We start from the raw sequence: 17,771 nt of genomic DNA on the forward strand, positions 1-17,771 counted from the left end.
GGGTTTGAACCGCCAGCCTTCTGGTTAGCAGGCAAGTGTCTTAGCCACTATGCTACCAGAGCTCCCTAGTACTCAATAGGAAAATATTATTATTTTATTTTTGGTGGTTTTTAAATGAGGCCAGTTTCACAAGAGTTCAGTCACTATTTTGGTGCTGTGGAATAGAATTGTTTGCTTTCTTATTTTCTCTTCAGCCATATCTTTTGTATTTACCAAAGTGCTACGTGTGTCTTTTACTTTGCTCAGCCTCATACTGGGAACACTCACCTGATGAACCAAGTAGAATTGTCACCACAACTTTCCCAGCAGTGGTTATCATGTTGCCAATAAACTCTTTCAGCTTGGATGCTACAGAGGCAAGCCTGCGGAACAATTTTAATTTTGTGCTTTCTTCTAAATCGCCTTCAACACCATCTCTTCCATCTAAATCTTCTTCATATATCAGTGCCTCCTCTGAATCTATTTTTTCTCCTCCATTCTAAATAAATGAAAAACAGAAAACACTCAGTCCAAAGCTCTGGCTCTTCACCCAGCAGATTATATGGTTTATAATATATGGCCCAGTCAATGAGGTGAATTTCTCACAAATCAGGAGCAAAAATGCAGATAACAATGTAAGTCTCACCAGGGTTCAGACAATGCCCACATAAGTCCCTATAACTTTGAACTAAATAGGAAAAATATCTTCCCTAATGACATGCCATTTTACCTACAGGTTCTCATTTTTTAAGGGCAGAAGAAGAAATGGTCAGATACATATGTTAACAATCTTGGCTTTTATAAATTTGGGTTTGAGTCTTCAAATTTGTGGTTTGTCACTGAGGTGATAGGAAATTTTTATATAACCATCCACGGCTTTAATCAAAAGGCTGGGCCTAATCAGTGTCAGGAAATCCCCTTTCTTTCTGAAGTTTATCTTTGTTCACTATTTTAGTATTTCCTGACAAAAAGAGGATGAGTGATCTTGGGTCACTCAGTTAAATATACAGTCACTTCCTATCTTATCCTTTTAAAGAACAATCTAAGGGTTAGATCCTGACAATCCGACATCTCAGTACTTTCATTGCAAGTTCAGGTAAGACACACATATATCAGCACATATACTTCCCTCCATGAATTATTTTATACTAGGTCTAATGTGGTTTTTAGGAGCTCTGGTAGCATAGTGCCTAAGGCACTTGACTGCTAACCAGAAGGCTGGTGGTTCAAACCCACCAGCCACTCCTTGGAAGGAAGATGGGGCAATCAACTTCCGTAGTGATACTGCCTCGGAAACCCAAGGAGGTGTCGCTATAAGTCCAGTCTGACTCCACGGCACATAACAACAACAACAACAATGTGGTTTTTATTTGTTTGTTTTGTTTTTAAAGAATAGATAAGGAGTTTTATCAGATCATTAGACTTTCCCTGAAAGGTCTAGGACTTCTTAAAGAATCCATAAACCTTAAGACAAAATAAATTTGATATAGATACACGTGGCTTTTTTGCAGTCCCCAGTCCAGCAGATGTCCCATCTTCAACCTGACTGCAAAGACTGAGCTAGTTGCAGAGCTCAGAGAGTCTGTAGACTCTGCTCAGACATCTATTTCAGGTTTAAAGAACAGAGGTTGGCCTCTGTTTTCCCATTTTAAAATTTCTCTCTCAGTACACTTTGTTTAGATATTTACATTATACTCACATCATATTTATACCAAATTCAAATGCTGTGTTCATGCCCAGTCACAGCTGCTTCTGGTTTCTGCCACACTACCCATGTGGCTCCACCTGCACTCTCTGGGTGCCCTGCATAGCATGGCTCCTGCTGCTGCTCTGCTCTTCCCTGATGCTGGGCATCAGTAGTGGTGTGAACCTTAACTCTCCCCAGGTTCACTGGAGGAAGGTGGGCAAGTAAGTGCCTAATGGACCTTAAAGACTCAGAGTCTTTCTGTTTTCTTGGAGGGTACAACCCCTGACAACTTCATTTGGCTACAGCATTCCCCCACCTATACACATATATTAAGATTTAGTCCCAGATCAGGAGGCATTTGTAGTTGTGGTACAATGAATTTCTCTTATATGCCTTTCTAGCCCTGGGTTTGTAATTCTCCTGAAATGATTGGTCAGGCTATAGTCTTGCAAGTGATTGCTCTTCTTACTATTTGCATTAAGTGGACTTCAGAGATTAGTTGGTTTACTAGACACATAAATGGCTTGTAATTCATCCAATAGGACTGAGTGGCTTGCAGTCCACCTAGAGGATTGGTTAGTTTTTGGTCCTGCTGGTAAGGCCAGGCCTTGAGATTGCCTATATTAGCAGTTAATCTCACAGAAGTTTTTTGGGACCTCATGATCAAGAAGAGCTGAAGTGGAGTGCATTCTTTGCATCCAGGGTTCCTGAGCTTAGAACCTCCTAGACCCAGTTAAAAAGCTGTAATAACAGTCAATACAACACTGAAGATGGAGAGAGACGGTGGGCTGTTAGCCCACAAAGAGAGATTCTGTGGTGAGCTAGTTGGCTTAGGGGGCAAAGCTGAGCCTTCTTGGACAAGAGGTAGACAACAAAACTGGGCATCCTCATGCAGAAGTAGCCTGTAGAAGCATGGAAGACCCTGTACAAAGTTCTTTCTATAGCAGGACAGAGCCAGCAGCAAGAGGCCTAGAAGGACCCAGTGACAGAGGCAGTAATGCAAAGCCCAGTGAGGCCCAGCATCAGCAGCAGGAGCCATGCCATGCACAGCATGCAGGCAGTGCAGGTGGAGCCACATGGGTAGCGGGGCAGGAGCCAGAGGCAGCCGTGATCAGACATGAACACAGAGTTTGATATCAGCATGACTGCTGAATGACATAAGTATGGCCATGGGTAATTTTGGGGAATGGTAAGTTGGGATTCCCCCTTTGAGCTGTCAGGTTCCTCTCCTACAAAGTGAGCTACATATAGTGGGGGTGGGACCTGTTCATCATAAATAACCTGCTCCTATTGCTTACTGTTTGCTTTTTATAAATAGAAATATTGTGCTCATATCTCCTGTGTGGCCTAATCATAATGAATGAACATAGCACCAAGGAGGGTGGTATCACTGGGGAAGTCCTCATCCCTAACAGTTTTATTGCTGCTTAGATATTTGAGGCACAGTTTGTTTGAATGTGCAATGCAGATAGACAGTCAGTGGGTTTATTACTATTAGTGGTAGAATACTTGATTTCCACATGGGAAACCTGGGATTGATTTCTGGTCAATACACTTCATGTTCTGCAACCTGTCAGTGGAGGCTTGTGTGATGCTGTATTGCTAAACAGGTTTCAAGAGAGCTTCTAGACTAAACCAGACTAGAAAGAAAGGCCTGACAATCTATTTCTTAAAATCAGTCAATGAAAACCCTATGGATTACAATGCTCTGGTCAACAACTGACTGTGGGGACAGTGCAGGACTTGCTCTGTTGTGCATGGGTCACCATAAGTCATGGAATGACTTGAAGGCAGGTAATAACCACCACCATCCCATGTTCTATTCCTGTTTACATACCAAAATTGGGCTCTCTTGTATTCTAGTATAGCATATATTTATTTTTTTCCTGAAGCAGAAGGATGTATCATGTTTATTCATGCCTCTCTGTTCTATTGTGCTGGTATCTCTAGTAAGAGATGGAGCAATAATTGTGGAAATAAAAAATCAAGGCACAAAACCTCTCACAGTACTAAATGCTCTGTAGAGAACTAAAAGAGGGGATGTGACTGTGAGTAGCTGGGGGCTAATGCAGATTCTGAGGCTGGGGAGAGCCACTTGAAGAGATGACATTTATACTATGATCTGAAGGTCACAAAGGAGCCAGCCAAGAGACAATCCCAAGGACAGCGTTCCCTGGAGGGAGCCATGGTTGTGTTCTAAGAGAAAGTGAATGGGGCTAGATGTGCTGATGATCCTGCCAGGACTGCACTAAGTCCCTCTGCTTTGGACACTGCATGAGGAAAGACCCTCTCTCTTGTATCAGGCAAGTATTCCTTTTTCTTCTGGACCACTTTATTAACACATACTTAGCTTACCATCTGTTTTGGTTACTTTGTGCCACTCTAACAGAAATACCACAGGTGGATGGCTTCAACAAATAGGAGTTTATTCTCTTACAGGTTTGGAAGCTAGAAGTCTGAGTTCAAAGTGTCAGGCTATGGAGGCTGGGTGAAAGCCCCTTGACCGTGGGTTTCAGCTCTGCCTCTTGCTCCCAGCCCAGTGAAGCTGGAGGCTTTCTTTACACAGGCAGCTGCTGGCTGCAAAGTCTGACAAACCAAGGTTGACAAGTAAAAAGATAGTCCTGTTATTACCAAATCACAAGGCAGGCTTTTGATCCAAGTCCATTAAGAGTTCCAAGATCGGCAGACAACATGGCAGGCTGCTACATGCAGGATTCAAACGTTCCAAAAGCCACAGACCATTTCTAAAGCTTCTCTTTATATACTGGGAACAGACCACATCCCTAAGGCAGTAACTTAGCTGCTCACAGTAGATTTCACCATGGAGTTGACTATCAATCTCATCATGGGGAATATAACATCCAGCTGCCCAGCCATTCAAAACCAGGCCCAGGCAAGTTGACACATAACCTTAACTACCACACCATCTTACCTGAGAAAAGACAACACTTCTGGACCCACGGGAATCCCTGGGTGGTACAACTGGTTAATGTGTTCACTCAGCTGCTAACTGAAAGGTGGAGGTTTGAATCTAGCCAGAGGAGCTTTGGAAGAAAGGCTTGGAGATCTTCTTTAGTAAAAGCCATTGAAATTCCTATGGATCATAGTTTTACTTTGACACACATGCAGCTGCCATGAGCCCAACAGAATCCAAGGCAAGTGTATCTTTTTTCTGGCCTCATACCTGCCTCTTAAAAAAGATGCCCCAAAATTGCCAGCTGGACCCTTGGCTCTACTTTCTTGTTATATAATTGCTCTTGAATGTGCCCCGATTGGACTGTAGTCTCCAGGCACTCCGCCTAACAAGGAGTACAACATAATCTCGGGCTTAGTTTTAAAACAAAGTATAGTTGCCACTTGGAGCAGAGCAGAGGGGCAGCAGCAGTTGAGGAGTTGTGGTGGTCTGGGAGAGAGAAGCAGCAAAGTTGAAGAGAGGTCAAATCAGCAGGACTATCTGGTGAATTTGATGTGGGAGGAGGAAAGAAAAAGGAGAATCAAAGATAATTCCTACATAAAGTGGAATATTATACAACTATAAAGAATAATTGTTGTTGTTGTTGTTGTTGTTGTTATGTGCCGTCGAGTTGGCCCCGACTCATAGCGACCCCTCCTTGGGTTTCCGAGGCAGTATCACTACAGAAGTAGGATTGCCCAACCTTCCTTCTGAGGAGTGTCTGGTGGGTTTGAACCGCCAGCCTTCTGGTTAGCAGTCAAGTGCTTTAGCCACTATGTTACCAGAGCTCCTAAAGAATAATTGGAAGTCTGCAAAATTCACATAGGTGAATCTGGAGGACACTATGCTGAGTGAAATAAGTCAAGTACAAAAGGACAAATATTGTATAATGCCACTTCTATAAAAAGACAAAAATAGGTATTCATATAGAAATCAAAACTCTTTGGTGGGCACCAGGGATAGGAGGGGGGTTGAGAGGAAATCACTCTCTATACTGTAGTATTTTTGGTGATGGGAAAGGCAACACCAAATGTGGGTAAAGTGTACACAAAATAACCAAGGTAAATGATGAAAATAAGAAATACATAAGATTAAGGGATCATATTGGTAAATGCTACAATATATACAATTTGGCAATAATAGCAGTAATAACCCAAAAATATGTGAGTGGTTACAAAGGGAGACATGTATGCAAAAATGTGTATAGCAAGGTTTATGTGTGCATATATAGGTGTATCTGTAGTTTTGAGTTTTGATAGGCATAGATATACACATGTTCATGTGTGTTTCACATATAATCATATATATAATAAAGAATAAAGGGGACACAGTCACAGTTACCTCCCAGACATAACCAAACACCTTGCAGTATTGTTTTACTTAGTTTGAAGGTTAGGACCATAGTGTCATGGGACAATTTTGTCAATTGGTACAAAATAGTCTATAAAATGTATGGTCTATGTCCTAGTATGGTAAGTAGGGTCTGGAGTTTTACAAGACTGTGAGTAGCCATCTAAGATAGAACTATTATCTCTATTCATCTAAAGCACAAAGAAAGAAGGAAACAAAAGACTTTGAAGAGTAGAGTCTACAGGATTAATTGCCTACACAAACCACAGCCTCATCTGTCCAGAGACAAAGAGACCACTATTGAAGATTCTGACCAGGGACATAATAGACAGTCCCACATAGAATGGGAAAACTTTGTAGAACAAAACTCTAATTTTTATTTTTATTTTTTAAAAAGAAAAGGGACAGACTTACTGGACCAGTAGAGATTAAAGGAACCCCTAAGGCAATTGCCCTGAGCTATCTTTAAAGTTTGAACTGAAACTACTCCTAGAGGTCACCTTTCAGGTAAATAACAAATTGGCTCATAAAATAAACAATATCACCCATGAGTCCCCTGCTCCTTTAAAGAAAAAAAAAATCATCTATATGAGATCAAATGGTCAACATTTACCCTAAAGCATAGATGGCGGGGGCGTGGGGCGTGGGCAGGGAAGCTGGATCAATGGAAGTAGAACAATCAGAAAAAAATATAGAGAGAATGTTGACAAAATGAGGAAAATGTAAAAATGTCATTGAACAATATGTACAGAAATTGTTAAATGGGAACCTAATTTTCTACGTAAATTTTCACCAAAGACACAATAAAATATTTATAGAACAACAAACAAAAATATAGTTCCTGTATTTTTGTCTTTGTGGATGAGATGGGGACACTGGGAGTGGGGCAGGCTCAGAGTTTAGACTCAATATTTCTGAGATACCTTTGAGACCTCCTCATTGGAGGTGTGGAGTAAGCAGCTGGGGTAGGCTGTGGAGGGATGTGGAGTGGCAGGGATGGGTGCTGTGTCTTTGAAGTTCACTAGCATATGGATGGTACTGAGTCAGGGGTCTGGATGAGGTTACCTGGAGTCATCACCCCGTCCTAGGCCCTGACACACCCTGTTAACACTCATCTTTTCCCACCTCACAACCATCTCATAACCTAGAAACATTACATGCGAGAAACTACTCAGAGAGCCCAGAACAAGAAGCTCTCCTTCCTCTCCTTTGAATACACTGCTCCTACCATGTGGGATGCCTTTCCCTCAGCTCTTCTCCAGCATCCTCCATCTTCCTCATACAGAATTCCTGCCTGGATAAACCCAGTGAAACTACTACTATGACACCCACATCCCATCCACATACAAATATCTTCCTTATTCAGCATCTGTTACTCAAAGTCTCTCTCTCAACAGGTGAACAACACATTAAAAATCTTCCTTGAGGCAGGAAGTTTGGTCAAAACCTTCCGTCACACTGTACTTGAAAAGAGACAAAAAAGAGAACACAAAACGGCCTGGGTCACTCTTAGAAACACACTTGTAACTTTCATAAATGACTTATTCAATTATAGAATTGCTACGGATGTAGATTAAATCAAATAGAAACCTCTGGTCAAGAAGCCTTTGTGAGGTTATAAAAATGCATTTCCCTGACCTCTCTTAGGCAGGCTAGGGGCTCCTGTGAATTTTTATAAACATATCACTGTAGTTTAGAGTTTTCAATATTTTTGTACCAGAATCCCTGGGGCCCTTTGTTGGAAAAGCTTTTTAAAACTGTCAAGCTGAAGGAGAGAGAGGTTAGATTCTGAGCTTCCCCTGTCCTGAGAGGGCCAGAATAGCCATGAGTCACATGGAGGCTTCTCATGAACATGCTGGCTTTCCCTGCATAACTGTCCAGTGAAGGATAAACAGTGAAGCACTGGATAAGCATTAACTCCACCTCATGTATTTACTAACAAGCAGCTTGCTTGCTAGAGTTGTAATCAATTCCTGTATTGGGAAGTGGCTTGATTCTGGCCTTAAGCAAAAATAGAATAGCTATAAATAAAGACCTAACTCTTCTGGTTCCTAAGCAATCTTAGAAATCACAGAAAAATTGAGCCTTATGAAGTTTAAAAAGTCAAATAAAATATTATATATTTTTATTGTCCAGGTAATAATCTAAAGCCTATCTTAAGAAATCTAAGTCCTTTATCTTACTTTCTTTAAAACCTTTTGATTTCACAAAGATTCTATAGAAGAATCATGACCAAAAGGGAAAACATACAGAATAGAATTTCAACTTCTCATGAAATCTATACTTTCTGGAGCCATGGAGACTAGATGAAGATCTGAGATTATTGCTCTGAGATAATTTTTAAACCTTAAGCCAATAATAATTAAACAATAATTTAGTTTAACTAATAGAAAAAAGTCTCCTTGGTGTAGTGCCTAAGGAAAATGATTGCTAACCAGAAGGCTAATGGTTCAAACTCACCAGCCACTCCTCGGAAGGCAGGTTGAGCAATCTACTTCCATAGTGATACCACCTTGGAAACCCAAGGAGGAGTTGCCATGAGTCGGATCCAACTCGACGGCCATGTGTTGCATTGCAATGAGCATTATGGTTTTTTCAGACATATCTATATGGGATCAAATTGAAGACTGGGCAATCTACTTCCATAGAGATACTGCCTTGGAAACCCAAGAAGGGGTCACTATGAGTTGGATCCGACTTCACGGCAGTGAGTTTGTTTTTGTTTTTTTGAGCAACTTGAAAGATTAGATAGGAAACTTAGAGGGCAGTGAGTTTATGCTAATGGTGGAGAAACAACTTAGGAAAGAAGGAGGATGAGAGTGGTTGTCCAATTTGAAGAATGTAATCAATGTCACTGAATTGTACAAGAAACTGTTGAATTTGTGTATGTTTTTCTGTGTCTATTTTCAACAACAGAAAATATATTTTTTTAAAGTTCTTGCTTTCAAAACTCAACAAGAATATCATTTCTCACATCATGTGATGAGGCTCTAAATGCTGTGGGGACAACTTAGCACGAGGGTAGACTAGTCATCTCAGAACATGGATGAAGGCCTAAATCCAAAACTACCTCTCCATCATTGGTCCACAGTTGCCATCTTATGCAGCCACAGCCCCATCCTCTCCAAATTACCACATTAGAATTGTTTACACTCAATTTTGGCCCAAGGAGACATAATACATTTCTTTTGAGAAATCCCAAGCATCCATTTCTCCTTGTCCTCAAGATTCAATCTGAGTTGGAAAAGTCATAGGATCATCTGGGAACTTTGAAAGTACATCAGTTAGCTTCCACCCTAAATTTACAAAATCAGAATGTCTGGGCATAGATACCAAAGGATCTGTATTACTAAAGAGCTTTCCTCAGTGACTCTTAAGCAGCCAACCTTGAACCCACACACTGGCTGATGTTTGTAAACCCCTAAGAAACAAGCTTTACACAAGGGCTTAGCTGCATAGGCAAACATATTTCGGGTCACATACTAGGCAGAGTCCCTTAATTGGAAAATATATTAAAGAAGATATCTCTGAAGCCTTCTTTAGGTTTCAATCAAGTTTTCACTGTTAGATGTTTGCATGCATCTGAGCCCATTTCCCTTTTTTATGTCTTTAAAACTGAACTTTTAAAAACATTTCTATGGGGATGAATCAAAAGCTCAAATGATGAGCTCAAAGCTCTGGGAGGCAAAAGCAGCATTTTTCCTAAGTGTCACAAGTTGTTTATTCATTGTTTATTATGAAGAGTTAACAATTTATCTTAACAGAATGGGTTCATTTCAACAGAAGATCTAGAGGAAGGAAAAGGCAAGTGCTGCAATTCACTGTAAAAGATAAAGGTTAGGTACAGTGTTCCCCAAGAAACCAAAAGTCAGAGGAAAGAAGATAGATAGACATGTTGAGTAGTGCCGTATGTGTTATATAAACCTGACATGATAGCATTTGTCAGATAATGCAAATATTTTATCTGTTGCTAGAAATGTTTTATGAATACTGATTCCTCAGACTTATAAAAGCAGTTCAAATAATTCCCTATCTCATTTGGGAAAGTGAGTATAAAGATGGTGAATATTTTTAATCTCTATCTACAGAGTATGAAAGCTTAATATAAGTCAGATTAAGACAAATTGATTTAGCTGACAGTGACCAAGAGGCAAATGGGTTAGAGGTTTGCATCTAGGGCTGCAGAGCTCAGGGAGATTTAAAATAAAAGTCATATTATTACCTCATAACCACCTCCAAGTTTCTAATTTATTCCTCTGAAAGGCACCCTGCATCAGTAGTTTTATAAACCTCCCAGGTTAAATTCTGAGTTAGAGATTGTAGCAAGTTTTAAGAATCATTTGAACCACCATTTGAAAGGAAAATGAGCAACAATGGAAATTATCCAAATTGGACTGACCATTTATTTTAAAGGGATTTCGAGCCACAATGGAAATTAGCCAAATTGGCCCAAGCATTTAGTTTAAAGAATTTCTTTAAGAGTTTTTTAAAAATAACACTTAATGGAACACCATAAAATCCTATCAGCATTAAAACACTGCACACGTGAGTGTACACAGGCAAACACACATGCACACAAACACTCACATCATCCACTCAATTTATTTTTGGTTACAGTAATTATTACTGACCCTGGGCCATCCATTTTCTCTTCAGGAACCAGCTATCCTTAACTCTTCTCACTGATACTCTCTGATGCTCCCTATAAAGTAAGGGATTCAGGGAGTGGGGACAAAAGCAGCATTTCAAGGGCATACAAGACCTTCCTGGGCTCAAATTTTCCTTAAAGATCAGGACCCTATATAGTTACTAGTGTTGGACTAAGATGTAGACAAAAGTCACATCTTTGTCATTACAATATCAAAAGTCTGATGAGTACAGGAGTTGCTTTTGAACAGACAGCATCTCCCTCCTCCCATATCACCCCACACACACCTTCCATCTTTCCCTCCACTCATCACATTTTCACCAATATGGCTCTGCTCCTAGCCTGTGCCAGGCCTAAGGTGGGGCAAGGGAGTCAGTTGTGGCACCTAGAGAGTTTATACCCCCTCAGGGAAAATAAATCAGTTAAAGAAAACAAAAACCAGTTGCCATGAAGTCAACTCTGACTCATGGCAACCTCATGTATGTCAGAATAGAACTGTACTCCTTAGAGTTTTCAATGGCTGATTTTTCAGAAGAAGATCATCAAGCCTTTCTTCCGAGGTACCTTAGGGTGGACTTCTACCTCCAACTTTTTGGTGGTTACTAGCCAAGCATGTTAACCATTTATACCACCCAGGAACTCCTAGTTAATATATAACTGCTTATAAAATGAGATATGAGATCCCAAAAATGTTGAGAGGGAAAGCAGAGTACATCTGACAACAAGGAGTCAGAATGCTCCACTGCCCCTTCCTGCAGCCAACAACAGCAAAGATCCAAGAGAGCCAGCTCATAGGCCCACAGCTCTGCACCCAGGCTGCTCCGCCCAGCTGATCACCTTGAGGTTTGGGAAGCACAACTCTCTGCAGCCAGTTCTGGCTCAAGTCTTCTGTCATATCTCACCGTAGTGCTTTGCTGCTTTGGTTTTATAATCTACATTACTTTGTGCAAGTATCTGTGTTAGTCAATGAGTGCCTAATTAATTAATTAACTGGTAAATGTATAAGTACTATTATGTGTGCAATATAAGCTTCTTTGCTACACTCTGAGCTACAACAGAGAACAAGACAGGACATAATGCTGTCTCTCATCACTTATAGCCCAGTGAGGAGATAGATAATACACAACTGAACTAGCAATAGAGAGAATAATTGCACATTGCAGTAAGTGTCTGGAGTATAACACAAAGGCTTAGTGACAGAGAATGACCAGGTGAATTTACTTTAGAAGGTGGTCTGGGGGGGCCTTTCTGGAGGAGGTAACCTGGCAATTGAGAAGGAAGCAGCCATGAAAGAGCACAGCGATGAATATTTGGGCAGAGTGAACTCCCTGGCCAAGCCTAAGAAGGAAAATAGCTCCTTACATTCTGGCACAGAGGGAAGATGGTGTGGCCACAGGGTGGGGTAGACAAGGGTAAAGGGTGAGATGGAGGGGCAGGAAATGGAGAGTGCACACAGTCATGGACATTATTCTTAGAACCCTAAATTTCAACTTTAGTTTATGGAGATCCAATGAAGTGTTTTATTTAGGGAAGTGACATATTTTGATTTACATTTTACAAGGATAATATTGTTACTGATATGGCATCAATGAGAAGCGGTAAATTGAAAGCTAGAAGAGGGGGCACCCATTTGGAGATTATTTGACTGTGCAGTTTAGGGGTGGTAGTTGCTTGGATGTGGACTGTGGCAGGGGAAATGAAGAAAAGCAAATATTTCAGACAAAATGTGAAGGTGGAACCACAGGACTTGATGGTGATGGATAAGGGACACAAGGAATCAAGGGTTATATGAAGGTTTCTGGTTTGTACAACTGGGTGAATACTCCTTATATTAACCTCAATGGGGGCAATCAGTAGGAAGAACACATGGACGCTAGAGCTAGAGCTATATCTCTTGCCTCTAAAGCACACTACAAATATTTTTAAAGCAATATGAAGAAGTAAATTATATTATTTTGGTGACCATTTCATTTCAAGAGTATTTATAGTCTAAAGGAGGAGAGAAGGCACCACCACCCTTAAAGGAGTAGCTGGCATTTCTGTGGGTGATGCAGATCTTAGGAATGGGAGCAAGGATTGTGGTGGATAGAGTAGGATGTCTAGTCCCTCTCATTCAGCACCTGAGTAATTTTTACTTCATTCCACTGCAGAGACAAAGAAGCCCTGCAACTTCTCATACAAGTATTCCATCTTGTGTGATTATTTGCAATTCAAATGTAAGAAATCACTTATCAGATGTTCCAAGAACTGGACAAAATAACCTAAGAATTTCTAAAAATATTGATCTATAAATACCACTAGAGGTAAAAGGCTCCTTCAGAGCTCAGAATCTCAGAAAAAAGCAGAGATGTGTTACAATAATTAATAAATGAGTTTTATTTGCATTTTTAATAGTTTAAAGATACTTCAGCTGATTTCCTAATTGCTAATTGTTTATATTATTTTTACTATGAGTCACATTTTCAAGTTCAATCTAGGCACATTCACTCAATTAATATGTTGTTGGGAGTAGCACCCTGTTTGTGTGATGATGGTGCTCTGCCAGACTCCCCAGAAGCCCCCAGGTATTTTGGCCAGGGGGAAGGAGGGGGGTCACCCATGTTCTCACCAGTGTCCAGTGAAATGCAGCTGGAAGACATTCAGATTTGTAGTTAGTCATCAAGCCAAAATTAACTAGTCTTGGTAGTAAACACCTATACCTGAGTCTTTCCTAAAAACAGGACATACTTTCCCTCCAACTAAAATCTTTCTCCTTGTTTTAAACCAATGGCATCTAAAAGCTCTGGAATTAAATGCTTCATATGAATTGCTAATGTGCTTGAAACTCAGAAAGCAGACCATGTGTGTTGCATTTTGATGTGTGTAACAGGAAGGCCCCTGCCCAGTTTCTGAGTGACCAACAGAGGCAACCCAATGGCATCAATCACAGTCTCTCTAGGAAAGTTACAAAGTGGGGATTTAATTCACTGGAAGTTGTGAGGTGAGATGCTTACAGGTAAATGGGGGTGGGGTGGTGGTGGTGGTGGTGGTGGTAGTGGCATTCCTATTACCATCTCAAATGGTCACATGCTTCAAAAGATTGTGTCTGTATGCTTTAACCAATAGGATTTGGTATATATAAGCAGGCGAAAGGAGCCCTGGTGGTGCAACAGGTAAGTGCTTGGCTGCTAACCAAAAGGTTGGCAGTTTGAACCCATCCAAAGGTGCCTCAGAAGAAAGACCTAGTGATCTGCTTCTATAAAGATTACTGCCTATAAAAAATTATGGGTCAGTTCTACTTTGTCAAAAAGTATGGGTCAAAATCAACTAGACAGCACCAAACAACAACAGCAAAGCAGGTGAATTTGGACTAAGTCTCAGATTAACTAGTAACTGAATTGCCATCCAGTCACTCTGACTCATGGTTACTCCATGTATGTCAGAGTAGAACTGTGCTCCATTGGGCTTAAATGGCTAATTTATCAGAAGTAGATCACCAGTGGGACTCAAACCTCCAACTGGTAACAGGTATACAAGTTTGAATCCAACAACTTCTAAATACCTAACTAAAAGGTGGAAATTAAATGATTTTCTTCCCTATTCTTTCTTTCTTGCCCTCTTAAAAGGAATTACTTGCAACTCGATGCTAAAACTTGAAGCTGACTGAGTACAGTTAGTCCTTTCATGAGCTGGAACACAGATGCCATGATAGCCGAGAGGTAATTGGTATCTGAAAGGAGGGTAAAGCTTTTGAGGTTAAGGTTATTTCCAAATAACCATAGCAGGACTAAATATTTCAATCCTAAATTTTCAACATGTTGGAGTGACTTATAGTAGAATATTCATTTATCCTTCATATATGATTTGCCACACTTATGTTTCTTTACGCAGATCAGACACAATCATGATTTCAATTCCTATTTGAATAAACATTTAATTGATTAGAAATTGGCTTTAATAATATATTAATACATTTTGATTCCAAAAATAAAGCTTCAAACCTCATGAAATAGCTAGAATGAGTTAAAGGTTTAGGATACACAAGATAATACCGGTTTGGTGAAATGATAAACTGTTTGATTGCACAGATAATTCTTCTCTCTCCACAGTTCAGTTTTCCTAACACAATTAATTTAATTTTTAAGATTTCAAAATATGAATCTTCCTCCCAATTATGATTTGTAGATCTGCTTCTAAATTGAAAAGACAAATGAACCAGATCACAAGCACGTCACCTGAAAGAGAAGCTTCTTTGCCACTTGAGGGAGCATGGCTCTCTTAATAAGGTCTGCTCTGTAAGATACAAAAGGGAGACCAAAGCTCACACTATGGAAGGTGTCTTTACAGCTGCCCATTGGCATCTTTGAGGGGACTGCTCCAATTGTGGTCACCTTTACAGAAACCCTACAAGACAGTTCTATTCTGTTATATAGTGTCCCTATGAGTTGGAATTGACTTGCTGGCAGTGGGTTTGGTTTTACAGCATCCAACTTGAGCTTCATCCTCATGTGAGTCAGTGAAGAGGAAGGAGGACTCAGGACTTGGCTTCAGGGATTAGCTGCTACATTACTAAAACAATGCTGAATTTGAAAAGGCATTCTCCTGGGCACCAGTGGATTAATCTTGCCATTTCTCCATTGAGATAAATGAAAGAAGAAACAATGCCAGCAAACACTATTCTTCCAAAATGTCCTCAAAATCCAAACATTCTAGGGTTCAAAAGCTAAGATTTATAAGCAGCAGGAACTATGTTCGTGCCTTCAAAAATAAAATAAATTTAAATCAATTTCCTTGCTTATTTTGGCCACATGCTTATATTCTTTTCAGACTCATGTTCAGCTTGCTCACATATAAGAAATATTTCTTTGGAGATTAATCTCAGAAGAGTCACTCACCACTCTGATCCTTCTGAGCTACCTGGTAGGCTAGAATGTGCTAAGAGAATGGAAATTGGTATCTAAATTGGTTTAAAACAAATTGTACTGAGAAAAGAGCAACCTAATAATAATTGCATATAGTGTTTTCAAAGGCTTCCAAAATAGCATTTGGAGTATCTATTCAGCTTATTGTTAACTTTTTATAAAGTGGTTAATAATATTTAGGGCTTAGACACATAACCACAGTTCAAATGAGAGAGAGAGAGCATAAATTTCTCTCTGAAAATTGAAATATGAAAGAAAACATGCAATTTTAGACTTAACACAAGCAATTGAATTGTGCTGTCTTTTTCATCAGAAGTATGACTTTGATCATAGCCCAACATCCAATGCTTTAGGTTGATCAACACAGGCTCTTCTATTGTGATAGTCCTATGGCAAATGGGTATTTGTCCTTGATGACGTAGTCCTTTTTATAAATTTCATGGTTTGTTTACTCTGGTATGTTCTGAATGGCAAGGAAGGGAGTTTTTTTACTGACTGGGTTGGCCTCAAACTTATGTTTCAACTTAAGTCCAACTTAAGTTTCTGTATTTCTGAGGGGACAATGAGTTTGCAGCTGCTCTATTATCTCTCAAATTGGAGGAGAACAGAATGAGCACAAGTAGCATTTTATTGAGCACCCAAAATGAACAGGAACTATGATATACATTTTACTAGATACTTAATTCTGTGTAAAAATTCTGTGATGTATTATTAATATTATTGCCATTTTTTAAAAGAAGAAACAGAATAAATGATTTTCTCAGTATTGTATAGCAACTATGGGATAGTTTTCAAATCTGAGTTCAAAGTCCACTCAATTTTCACTTAATATCTTTTATTCCTAACAGTAGAAATATCCTAAACCAGGCATGCTTGAGTTAATGGGTTTATTTTCACCAAACTTAGACAATTTTTAAAATGATAATTTATGTGAAATTATTTTTTAAAAATGATACTTAAAAATAACATTAAAAGGTAAAAATAGATATTCAAAATTTAAATTACCTTTCTTAAAGTTTTATCCATTTTTAGGTTACTAATATGAGATTATTTCCTATTTCACTATAATTATTTTTTACACTAAGAAACTTTTGTTTAAATTATTGAGATTAGTTGAAAGTTTATGGAGCAAATTCTAGAACCTTTTAATGTTTGTCTTAAAAATAGCAGAAGATTGATATGGAATATATATATATATGATTATATAACTTTTACCCATAAGGATTTTAGTCAATAATATCATTTCTACTTGGCATAAGTTTAATGAATTATATCCTTTCTTTCTTTCTATTTTATTTTGTTGTTGAGAACACACACAGCAAAACATAAACCACTTCAATAGTTTCTACACATACATTCCAGAGACACTGACTACATTCTCTGAGTTGTGCAACTATTCTCACCTTCCTTTTCTGAGTTATTTCTCCCCAGTTAATATAAACTGACAGCCCTCTAAGGTTCCCTCTAGTCATTGGAGTTGCTATTATTAGTTCGATCCCATAGTGATAGTTCTTAAGAAAGCATAATGCTCACAGCAGTATGGAGGGTCAGAGAAAAAGGGGAAGACCCTCAGAGAGATGGATTGACACAGTGGCTGCAACTTTGGGCTCAAGCATAGCAGAGACTGTAAGGATGGCACAGAATTGAGCAGTGTTCTGTTCTGTTGTACATTGGGTCTCTATGACCCAATTCCACAGTATCTAAAAACAACAACAACAACAACAACAACACTCAAGGCAGACATTTTACTGTTGTTGTTATGTGCCATTGAGTCAGACCTGACTCATAGTGACCCCTCCTTGGGTTTCCGAGGCAGTATCACTATGGAAGTGGATTGCCCAACCTTTCTTCTGAAGAGTGGCTGGTGGGTTTGAACTTCCAGCCTTCTGGTTAGCAGTCAAGGCACTACACTACCAGAGCTTACTAGTTAAACTAAAGTATTGTTTTGTTTAAAGAAGACATCAGTTTTGATTTAAGTTTTCATTTAAAATTTAAAGATTATTTTAGGACAATAGTTTCAGCTATTCATCTAGCCTCCATGGCTTCAGAAAGTTTGGAGTCCACAAAAATTTGAAATTCTGTTCTGCATTTTCTCCTTTTTGATCAGGATTCCTCTATCGAATCCTTGATCAAAATGTTCATTAGTGGTAGCCAGGCACTATCTAGTTCTGGTCTCATGGCAAGCATGGCAGTTGTTCATGGAGGTAATTAGCCACACATTCTATATCCTCTTCCTATTCCTGACTCTCCTTT

At 39.4% G+C, this 17,771-nt stretch overlaps 1 protein-coding gene across 1 annotated transcript in view; it reads right to left on the reverse strand.

The window, feature by feature from the left end:
- Positions 1–17,771, reverse strand: part of PIEZO2 (piezo type mechanosensitive ion channel component 2) — a 778,516-nt gene that overhangs the window by 320,644 nt on the left and 440,101 nt on the right. The window contains exon 6 of the mRNA XM_042782059.1: positions 268–478. Coding sequence (XP_042637993.1) covers positions 268–478 — 211 coding nt within the window. The remainder of the gene's footprint in view (positions 1–267; positions 479–17,771) is intronic.

The sequence above is a fragment of the Orycteropus afer genome, unplaced genomic scaffold, assembly GCF_000298275.1.
Source record: "Orycteropus afer afer isolate SDZICR_OR568_19922 unplaced genomic scaffold, OryAfe1.0 scaffold00232, whole genome shotgun sequence".
NCBI lineage: Eukaryota > Metazoa > Chordata > Mammalia > Tubulidentata > Orycteropodidae > Orycteropus > Orycteropus afer.